Source organism: Condylura cristata, unplaced genomic scaffold, assembly GCF_000260355.1.
Source record: "Condylura cristata isolate star-nosed mole 26May11 unplaced genomic scaffold, ConCri1.0 scaffold00031, whole genome shotgun sequence".
In the NCBI taxonomy this organism is placed as follows: Eukaryota; Metazoa; Chordata; class Mammalia; order Eulipotyphla; family Talpidae; genus Condylura; species Condylura cristata.
This window is the reverse complement of record NW_004567132.1, coordinates 14,283,381-14,295,090: the sequence shown is the minus strand read 5'-3', so window position 1 is coordinate 14,295,090 and position 11,710 is coordinate 14,283,381. Positions and strand designations below refer to the sequence as shown.

Sequence of the window (11,710 nt, the reverse complement as noted above, 5' to 3'; positions counted from 1 at the left end):
TGCTCCCCACTCTGTCTCTGGTGAATCCTCTCACCGCTCCTGCACCTTTGGCCTGTACCCCAGTTCTGTATGCACAAATAAATAAATCTTAAAAAAGAAAAAAACCTGAATATCTCTTTTTTTTAAAAAAAAAGTGACTAAAAATAGCAAATTTTGTGTTGTGTGTATTTTACCTCAAAAACTGTATTGATAAGGTGTTGAAAAAGACAAAAACCTCATGGCAAGTGGTAAAAGAGACTGTAGAGAGCAGGAAAAAGCTTTGGACATTTCATGGCACTTTTTTCCCACCTTTGAACAGGTGTCCCTCTCTTCCATTTTGCCCTGCACCCCACAAATCCTGTAACTAGACCTGCCTTAGGCTGCTTTGTCAAAACTTCTGTAGCTTTCTGGGGGCTGAGCCTCAAATCCCAAGGAAGTCGTTTGCTGAGCCGACTCTTATCTTTTCGTTCTTCTTCCCGGAACAGGTATCTTGTTGGCTGTGTGCCAGGCCCTGGAGAACACCACCTCGGCCCTGAGCGGTGAGTGTGTGCCCTGCGGGATGCCATGTGGTGTGCGGGGAGGGAGCAGAGCCTGGCTGGGTCATGGAGTCTGAGCGAGACCCAGCTGTGGAGCCCACTGGACCTGCTACCCCCAGCTCTGAGGTCTCAGGGGCTGAGGCTGTCTGTGCTTCTGGGAACACACCTGGGCAGGGCTGTTTCCCCCCCTCCCCAGAGCCCTCTCCTACCCCCGGCCCCTGCTGTTCGAGGTTGCTGGGAAGCGTCTAGAGCAGTCGGCAGGACCTGTGAGCTGGGGACCATCCCTATATTTAGCTCATGTGATAACCCATCTAAAGAAGCCGGCCACCTGAGCTCTTGTCTGCTTTTGTCTGGTGTCTTTGCTTAGTTATCAATGATCTTAACATTCGTAGTCAGATTTTCCTGATTTCATTTTAAAGAGCCTAGATGAAAAGATTAGAAAGTTGGGGAAACGTCAGAGGCCACACACTTGCGGCCTTGCTCTGACCAAGCGGGGCCCCGATGCGATGCCTCCTTCCCAGGTGTTGTCTCTGCACACCCATATTCTCACACAAGTAGTCACAGTGAGGAAATTAACTTTGCTTCCTGTTTTTTAAAGTCAAGTTTTGGGTTGTGCATTTTTCCATGTTGCTGGAAAGACTAGAAATGTATCCTTTGAAAATGTCATGATGTTCCAAAAATAGCATTAAATAAAATGAAATGTCATGATGTTCCATTAAGATGGACATATGTACTTGGATGAAGCATTCCTGTTTGGATTCTTCTGTTGCCTCCAGTTTAAGTGGCGATGCTACATCTTCATACCTAGAAGCTTTTTCCTTTCTGGGGGAGTGGGGGTGGGGCTCTTTCTACCATAGCAAGAATGGCTGTATTCTTTTTTGGCTTTTTGCTGATTTACTAATTACCCATCCAAGTGAATGGAGCTGGGTTTTATTCCAGCAAAGCATGGGTGTGCCAGTTCCCCGTTCTCTCGTCGGCATGGAGTATGCCCATCTGTTCTGCAGGGGCCCCCTGCCCTGTCTCCCTGGTTATTTTAGAGAGGTCTGTGGAGTGAGGGGTGGGCAGTTTCTTCTATTCAGTTATTTTCTAACCAACCGCACAGAGTCCCTGGTACTTTGCTCTTCACCTGTTCCAGACCTTTCCCTCCTAACACACAGGAGGTGATGCCGCCAGTCCCATGGGCCCCACTGCTTCTGCAGCACCACAGTTGCTCCTCGGCACTGTTGTCCTGATGCACTTGCCCCTTAAGCTGTCCAGGCCACGTGGTCCACACTGCCCCAGCAAAAAAATGCCTCTCCTCCTCCGTGGTTTGCTTTGTTGGGGCTGGGCTAGAAGGGTGTGTCTATTCCACAGCAGAGCTTCTGGAGTCCAGTGTTTACTAGAGACTCCATGAAGCAATTCTTTCACTTTTTTATTACCTCCCCCATCACCAAGTGCTCAGATGTGAATGTGTTGGGGCTGGCGAGGACATCTTAGTGACTTCACTGTTTGCAGAGCTGACTAGACCCCCTCCTAGCATGCATTCACCTCCAAGTGTATCCTCAGCCCCCCATAGTCCTCACTGTAAGACCTCATAGGTGAAAAGTCAAGTTCTCTACTCAGCCACCGGCAGGTGACAGGTGCAATAATGGCAAAGCTTGACACAACCTATAGGGAGGGAATATTTCTGGTCCACCCCCTCCCAGTCCCCATCCATTCATCTGAAGAAGAAACCCCTAGGGGGTGTCGTGCCTGAGACTGTTCCATGGGGAGCCTTTTACCTATGCCCTTTGAGGTTTTCCTGGTCACTCTTGAGCAGACATGGGAAACCTGTTGCCTTTTTTTTTTTTTGGAGATTTATTTATTTATGCATACAAGAACTGGGGTACAGGCCAGAGATGCAGGGGTGAGAGGATTCACTAGTGACAGAGTGGGGAGCAGAACAGGGGAATCTACTGAAATACACTGCTGAGGAGAGCAGCCAGTGAGACAGGAGAGGTGCTGCACCATGTGGGTCATCTCCCTGGCCGGGGATGTCCATGGCTATCAGTAGCCTGACAATGCTGAGACTTTAACTCCTGCACCACTAGGGAGGCTGCCCTGTTGCCTTTATTTAGAAATGACTGTCCTTGCTGTAGTAGTGACTGACTTCTGTTGCATCTTTCCTTTCGTCTCTAGTGTCAACAAGCACTTGACATGCACTCTCCCTCATTATGTACATTCAGAAGACAGTGTTCGTCCCTCTGTGTTGCGTGTTACCCTGTAACTGGTCAAGTGATACTCTGTGGGCCATGTGAGGGGTGAGAGCAGGGACAGTGACACATATTCAGAAATTGCCAAACCCCTGTGCTAATCAAGGGTTGCATGTGGGCTCAGAGCAACAGGTGCAGATCCCATAGAGCTTTCTAGTGCAACTGGAGAAAAAAAAAATGTTCCACAGTTTCATTACTTGACAGTTGCCCTAGCCTTTCTTACTGAGGTTTCATTCCAGTCTTCCTTTCTTTTAGACCCCCTGTTGTAGAGAGTGGATGATCCAGAGGCACAGGAAGCTGGCACTGTTGTCATTAGTAAATGCTTCTCGGACGTCCACCTTGGGAGGGACATTGAAGGTCACGGTGCCTTAGGCTGGTGGTCAGGACTCCTGGGTGGTGGGCCAGGTGGGCCAGTGGGTGTTGACTTCAGTTGGGGACAACTTATTCACCTGGTTCCTGTTTGAACCTTAACTTCCTCCTCTGCTGGACTTGAACTGGGAATACTAAGATTTTTCACAAGACCATTCTGATGCGTTGGAAGGATGATCGGGGAAGCTGTGTTGTGAGGGATTATGAGTCTACCTTCAGACAGTTAGGAGACATGACAGTCATCACTGGTGACGGCCCCAAGCATCCAGGGCAGGGAAGTGGCAGTGTGACTATCACCCACTTCGTTCTCTTAGAACAAGATCCAAAAATACAGTCCTTCTCTATCTTTATGCTCAAGGACCCCACCACACAAGTGAGCCCAAAGCAAGAGCCTGTGACATAAGTAGCTTTGGCTGACTGCCTAATGCCTGATTTAGAAAATCATTGCGACAAGAGTGAAATCAATAGTCTGGGCGGTGGAGAGAGAAAAAATTGATCTGGTTAGTAGTCTGTAAAGCATGAAAAGAAACATTAGCTGGAGGCAGGATAAAGGGGGCAGCACCTATAGCTTAGAAGAGATGTCACACTCCCTTGAGTTATGACCTGTACTCAAAGGCACCTCTTACTGCCCCTTAAAAGGGACAGAATGCACCCATTTCAGTCTTTGGGTGGCTGCTTGCTTAACCCTCCGAAATGTTGCACGGTTCCCAGGCCGCCCATCTGGTTCTCGTATTTTCATGAGACTCACACTAATGACCAAGGGGTGTGGCAAGGGCCTTGCTGGGGAACCTGGGAGCCAGCTCCCGGCTTCGCTCTGCTATCTGCCTTGCACGATCTGATGCTTAGGTGACTCTTTAAACCTCTGAACTTCTGCTCCTTCCTCCAACCTGTGTCTAATGACACCCACCTGGAATTGGGGAGTGTTTGAAGGCTTGCTTAATTTAGTGTCTGGGAGACTTTTCAGAGACAGTGATGAAAGAACATGAAAATTCACACTGGTGTTATTCATGGGAAGGTCACCATTATCAGCTTGCTTGGGGAGATGGTGGTCAGATTTTGATAGGGACATTGAGCTTAACTATGTTGAGAGGGCAAGTTTAGACTGGGGGTACAGAGGGAGAGCAAAGCAGATTACAGGGAAAAGCCTTTGAAGGTGTTGCTTGTTTGGAAAACAGGTAGAACATGGGTCAGCCAGCAAGCAAGGGATCTGTTTATTGCTCATCTCACCTAACAAAAGCTTTTCAGAACTGCAAAGTGCTTCCCCGTTCCATTGTCTGGAGTTTTCCCACGTGGAGCTGAAGTCATTCTAAAATTAGAAGGCTCACGTGTTCTACCAGGTATAAGGTTCACTGTTCCAAATATGTGTCTGTAGCACAAGAGATTTGGACGGGCTGGGTTTGGGGATCAAAGCGCATATACCTGCATGTGCTGGAACTCACTTGCTTTAAAGAATGCCTGGAGCACTAAGGAGCTGCAAGACAGAATGAGGGATTCTTTTTCTCCTCTCAAGGATTTTTCCTTGTCACCCAGTTCTTCATTGCACTTTCTACTTCTTACAAGGGAGACTGCTGGCTCAGAAGGAAGGTTGCACAGGGTAACAAACAGGTCATAGGATATAGAATCAATGATCATAATTTGACCCACCAGCTATGTGATCTTAGAGAGACAGCTCTTAAGCCTCACTGAATCTCAGTTCCCTCATCATTAAAATTAAGGAGTGGGCCTCTCTGGTGGCTTAGGGGTTGAGTCCCAGCCTGAGTTCAATCCCGGCCAAGGAGGTGACAGGAGACCCCTCCTGTCTCACCCCTTGCTCCCCTCAGCACTGTGTTTCAGTAGATCTGCCTTTTCTGCTCCCCACTCTGTCTCTGGGGAGTCCTCTCACTCCTCGTGCCCCCCCCACCAGCCCCACCACTGCACCTCTGGCCTACAATCCAATTCTTCTACACAAAAATAAAGTTAAAATTAAAATTAAAAATAAAATTAAGGAGTTGGAATTACAGCAAACAAAGAAAGTCTCTTGTATTGTACTCATCCAGACCCTGCTGAAAAACGCAGGTGTTCTGCAGGCAGGCCAGGTGAAGATAGGTCACAAAATCATTTTAGTAGGTCATAACCAACATTCTTCCTCAATGAGATTGGAAGATTGGAGATTATTATGGATTAGAGCAATTCAGATGTATTACATAAAGAAACAAGTATTTTTTCATGTCCTCCCATTTCAGTTATACACCGATTCACATGTTGGCATCTGCAATATTTTATTTGTGTAATCTGTACCCCCATCACATCCTTTATAATTTTCAGGTTTGATTCCTTTAGTCTAAGAACTTAGACACTTGCCAGATAAGTGTGTAAATCTCTCTAGACCCATGTATGTCACATACTCGGCTAACACACGTAGTCTTTTGTAGCTATCTTCTTCATCCCTCATTTAACTGCAGTTCTTTTAATCTACTCACCTTCTAGACTTTCCAAAACACTCAACTTAAGAGCAACAGCTCTTTCCTTATGCACAGATATTTCATTAGTTTACGTAATGTGTAATTAAATTACGTAAATACAATTATGAGTACAACTGACATAAACAGGTTTGGGAACAAACACAAATGTCCTCTGGTAAATACACAGCTTAACTGGTAAATACCGAAATGGGCTGGTGAACTAGTCACCTCACAGCTTCTGTGTGCTGAGGGCTTTAGATGCTTCACAAAAGAAGGGAGAGGATGAAACTGGGTAGATCATGAGTTTGTCTTAAGTCAAGCGGAGTTAAGAGAATATGTATCATCTTTGAAAGAAGCAAGTCAAGTGGAAAACTGGATTTTAAAAATATAGACCTTACTTTATTCCCACCTTTTCATTTTCTCATTTATTTAACACATATTAAGTACCACTTCACACCCGACATTGTGCTAAGCCTAGAGAGCTACAGAATAACATGAGCTCCACCCTCAGAGGAAATAGAATCAGAGACAACGTTGATGATTTTCACCTCTTAAAAGAAGTCATAAACATAGACAAAGTCCTGATTTCCCAAGATGGGTTTCTTTGATAATAAAACCCCTGCTTCTCCCAATTTCCATTTTTCATCAAAGTGCCAAATTGTATACAAGAGCCCACCCCTTGTCTGTGGGGGACACATTCCTAGCCCCCCAGTAGATACTTAAACTGCAGATAGTACCAAGGCCTGTTTTTTTTCTTATACATGCATACCTGGGGCAGTTTAACTTCTAAATGAGGCACAACACTAAGAGATTAACAACAATAAAGAATAATAAAGTAGAACAATTATAACAATATCCCATAATAAAAGCCATGAAAATGTGGCCTCTTATAGTATCTTACTATGTATAGTATTTGTGGGCCATGGCTGACAGCAGGTAACTGAGACCTCAGATAAGGGGACTCCTGTATTTTTTTATTCTTTGTTAAATTACATCTTGGTCAGTTTGGTCCTTGGTATTGGACCAGTTTTCCCTGTGATGGGACACTCTCTTAGGCTATGGCTATTGAGGTTAACTAAGAGGTTATCTACCAGGTATGTTGTGGTTCAAGAATAGAAGCCGACCAGGCATCAGCCTAGGCGAAAGAGGGTTGGTTTAAGGGGTCAGCCAGCCCTCAGTAAATCCACACAAGCACTGAGAAGCCAGGCCCTGAGCTGATCAGGAGTGAGACTGTCTGCAGTACTATTGGCTATGACACTTCAGGACGCGTAGTCTGTGCCTGCCACAAAGATTATTCTAATACCGGTCTTCACTCCGAGGCTGGAGAGTTGCATTGTTTGTCTTTCTTGGTCAAGGGGTCACCCAGCAGCTGTGCAGGGCTGAGAAGGGAAGGCTGAGGAGCAGCGAGCTGCCAACCAGTGGCCCAGGCCTGGCAAGACAGGCTGCCTCCTCAGACCTGGGTGAGACAAAGTACCGCAATGCTAAGCACTTACTGTGTGCCAGACTCTTGTCACAGTGAAGGCCTGCACTCAAGGGCTCAGACTCCCCTGGGGAAGGTGGATATAATATTATAAACCTTCCAAAGTGGCATAATGCTAAATGCTAGTGTGTGTGAGGTGAGATAACTACAAAAATTGCTATGGATGCTGATATTGGCTTTCTAGGAAATAGCTTAGTATTAATGGAGAATTTAGTTCCTTAGGTTTAGAAAGCAAAAGCCATGCATTTGTCCATGCCCAAGATTCACATTTAGGCATTTATTTTACAAAAATTATCAGAGCTGTTAGGTGATTATCCATCATAGTGAAAGTGGACCTATTTAAATGTCAGCAAGTTGGAATAGTAAGGCACAGGATGATAGATTGGCTGTAACAAAAGCCTTTTGAAATCCTATTGATAAAGCATATTTAGTGATAAAAGAGTACCCAATGATCTGAGTAGGATACTTAATATAGAAATAGAAAAAATAGTACATAGAATTGAAGGATGTCTCGATTTCATAAACTATACATCCACACAAAAATAAAGGGCAAAGGTATGGTACTAACATTTTACCTCTGGCTAACGGAAATATGGGTGATCTTATTATTTTTCCTAATTTTTTAAAACTGAACTTTGGTGAACTGATTTATTTGATTGGATCTTTTTTATTGTGATGATGTTAGTTTGCAGCACTGTTTGTGATTCAGAGGCATGGAATCACACTTCTTCAGCTCACGCATCACATCCACCATGAAGGCACTCATAGCCCTCCACCACAGACTTGTGGGCCCTCCTCCACTTTTTGCTCTCTATCCTCCCCCTCTTCTGGCAGTCTTCTTCTTCTTCTTTTTTTTTTAAGATTTATTTTTAGTTATGTATGCATACAAGATCTGGGGTGAAGGCCAGAAGTGCAGGGGGTGAGAAGATTCACCAGAGACAGAGTGGGGAGCAGAACAGGCAGATGAACTGAAATACACTGCTGAGGGGAACATCTGTGCCATGTGGGTTAACTTCCTGGCCTGGGACTGAACTTTTGTCACGGTGGCTGATGATAGCTTGATAATGCTAAGACTTTAATCCCTGAGCCACATGGAGGCCTACCTCTGGTGGTCTTAATTCTACAGGTAGACTTCCTAAATGTTTACAGGTTTGATTTTGATTGGGCCTTTGTTTTATTTGGTTTTATAGTCCACATGTAAGTGAAATGATCTGATATTTGTTTTTCTCCTTCTGACTGCTCAGTTAGTATAAGCCCCACCAGTTCTACCTAGGTTGCCCCAAATGGTAAAAATTCATCTTTTTTCTCGCTAAGTAGTATTCCACGAATACTGTCACATCTTAGTCTACTCCTCTGTCTTTAGGTACTTGGGTTGTTGTCATAACTTGGCTATTGTAAAGAGTGCTGCATTGAACATAGACATGTGAATACTCATTCTGAGTAGTGTTTTTTGCATTCTTCAGGTGGATACCTAGGAGTAGAATTGCTGGATTGTATAGTACATCTATTTTTCACATTTTGGGAAACCTCCACACTGATTTCCTTAAAGGCTGAACCAGTTTACATTCCCAGCAACTATGTACAATGGTTGCTTTTCTGCCACATCCTCAACCATATTTGTTGATTTCTGATCTTTTTGACATGGGCCTCTCTCACAGATGTGAGATGGTGTCTAACTGTGGTTTTAATTTACATTGTGGACTATAAATGGTTTTAAATTTTTCTGTACTCTCCTGTTTTCCATCAGCAATCGTGTTTTAATACTAAATAAAGGGACTGTGACAGGGTTTTTTTGGGAGGGGACTATTTTTTTAAAGGAAAGACAAGACAGTAGGTGCCAACCTGCTCTGCAGGTCTGTCTGGCAGTGTGGGCTGAGTACTGGCCAAAGAGGTCTTAACAGCCCCTCCACTGAACTATCCCTGAGACTCAGGCCATGCGCTGGCTCGGGGGTGAAGGGACCTGCCACACCTGCATGAGGGTTGCCCTCACCCCTGCAGTTTTGGTGTCCAGGCCTCATCCTCCTGCAGAGCAGGACCCCCAGGAACCTTGCTATCTGGGGAGGTTGACCCCAAGAGAATATTTTCCAAATGATCTTCCAGTTCTAAGCATGTGTGTTCACACTTTCTGGCTATGGTCATTTCCTTCTCAAGTCTTGACCCTCTTTGCAGAAAACTTTAAGTACCTGATACTTCTAGGTTTCAACTGCAAGGTTACACTTTTCTGAAGCCCCAAACCTAGGGCCTCTCTAGAATGTGAAGCCTGTGGAACTAGTCAGGCCAAGTTCAAATTCTACTTCTTCCATTTACTAGCTGTGAAACCTTAGGTGAGCTGAGGCTCACCTGACTGGACTCAGCTTCCTTATCAATGAAATAGGGTAAATAGTAGTACCTACCCATAGGATTATTATGAAGATTAACAGATAATATGTAAAGTTCTTGGCGCTGTGCACACACACATAATTACTCCAAGTGTGAGTTGCTCCTGCTATTTCTCTCGCTATACTATTGTTGATGCATTTATTGTGAAGCAAGAGCTGTATCTGTGTGTTGCTCTTATCACCTGGAGCTAAGTTCTAAGGTAGTGGCTCAAACACATCAGGGTGCACAAGAGTCATCCTGCTAAATGAGCGAGCTAGCTCATGCTCAGTGACACTCAGAGGAACCTCCTCTGCCCTTGGGAAGTGGTGTTCCGAAAGCTGCTGCTCTCATAGATGCCAGTGACGGAGCTTGCCTTTCAGAATTGTAGTCCCGGTGGCAGAGGAAATAGCCTCTGCCCCTTGGGTCACAGTTGTGGGAGATGTGGGAGACCGGGTTCCATTGTGAGCAAGGATATTTAGGGTTATAGAGAAATTGGCGAGAACCACCAAGGATGCTGTACAGAGAGGCTGTCGCAGCACCAGGATGAGAAGGACTTGGCCACTCCTAGGGGTGCCCCCTTTGCACTGGCCATATGGAAGCCCTCTGACACCCACCTTTGTGTAAAACCGAGCCTGGGTCGGTCGCTCTGACTTCATGAGAAGGGTTCGGAGAGAGGGTTGTGATCACATGCGGGGACTATTTATAGAGATTTATATGAAAAAGTTCACTTCTAATTTCCCTTTTGACTCGAATGATTTAAGAATCTAAGTGGGAGTTCAGGTTAGAGATGTTTAAAAGTGGAGAAATAATTAGGCAGTTAAACAGAGAGTATAACTAATTGTGAAATGAGAGCTATTGGGATTAAATGGCTTTTAGGATTAACAATCCAGGTGACCACATGGAAGAAAAAAAAAAGAAAAAGAAGGGTAAGTTCTTTGGTACCCTTGAGAAAGGGTAATAAACTAGAGGGATCGGGGGAACAATTTGAGCTTTCTTTATTGGTGAAATATTCTTATGACTGAATGTGGGTATCAATGCACAGGGCCGTGGTGGGCATAGGAAACGGGGTGCTGCACACCGTTACTTGAGAATGACTTTCCACAGCGTTATCAGTCAGCCTGTGCCAGACAGGCCCTGTGCAGGTTGCCCTCTGCCCAAGGGGACTGCAGCAGATGCCCTGGAGGGGCAGATTTGTAATCTGAGTGTCACCACCACCAAAGACTTCCCCATCTGAGACCTGGCATAGCAACAAGAGATATAAAAATCTGTTTGGCTCAGCATCCAGGACCCCCAGTCTGCGAACTTCAAAAGAGGATATGCCCTCCAGACCATTTCTCAACAAGTTAACTTTAATATGTGTTGAGAATTCTGAAACAAGTGAAAAGCCTTGACTTCCCGTTAACTCATCTACACCATGGTGCGTCTCACCAGTTACAGCCACAGTTGGCTTCCCCAGCAGGATGAGAAGCATCTGTGATTAGGATACAGCAGAAGAGGCTCAAGCCAGCTTGGTTTTACTGAGCTTGAGGGAAGTTGCTCTGCTGAGACAGCCTTGATCCCTGCCAATCACCTTTCAAATTAAAATCACCTATCTCTGTAAAGAGTGTTGATGCTACAGAACTTTCTGAATAATTACTCTCATAAAGCATCACACTGGCTAATTAAACCCAAGGAATTTTCCAAAAGGACTTTTCTGGCATTGGTAGTGCAGGTTGACTTAGGTTTTAAACCCGGCTTAAGGAGTATCATTTTGTAATTATGTCCCCTAAACCAGGATATTGTTTGGGGAGAGGGCTTTGACGATATCAGTATTGTAAAACATCAGTGCATTTTTATTGGCGTTCAAAGGCTTATATAATTTAAATTCTGGCAACGAGAGAATGCTGAGTTCATATTTTGTTGAGTGAATGAGTGCCCAGTGCTCGGGCCACTGGCATGTGTGTCCTCCTTGAATGAGTGTGTCTTTAGAAGCTCTGGCTGCTGTCTAACTAAGCTGTCCGAGCCAGCAGCTCCATGTGGCAAGGGTGCCCTCACCATGGAGTCAGCCTGGTGATCCCAGGGAAACTGCTGACTCAGGTTTTACCGCCATTGTGAAAACGTTCTGACTAGAGAAGGTTGAATTGTCCTTTAAGATCCAGGCAGGCGGCCCTCCCTGGTGGTGCAGTGGGTTAAAACACAGCACTAAGAAGATTAAGCCACTTCCTGGAGAGTTCGATCCCTGCCTGCCCTGGGGGAGTTCCACATGGCTGGCAGACCTCTCCTGACCCGCCCACTGCTCCCCTCAGCAGTGTACTTCCCTCGCTCTGCCTGTTCTGC

At 45.3% G+C, this 11,710-nt stretch overlaps 1 protein-coding gene across 1 annotated transcript in view; it reads left to right on the top strand.

Annotated features, from left to right (window-relative positions):
* The window catches only part of TGFA (transforming growth factor, alpha), a 94,014-nt gene that overhangs the window by 32,957 nt on the left and 49,347 nt on the right, over positions 1-11,710 (top strand). Inside the window, exon 2 of the mRNA XM_012731439.1 lies at positions 465-518. Within this exon, the coding sequence (XP_012586893.1) occupies positions 465-518 (54 nt within the window). The remainder of the gene's footprint in view (positions 1-464; positions 519-11,710) is intronic.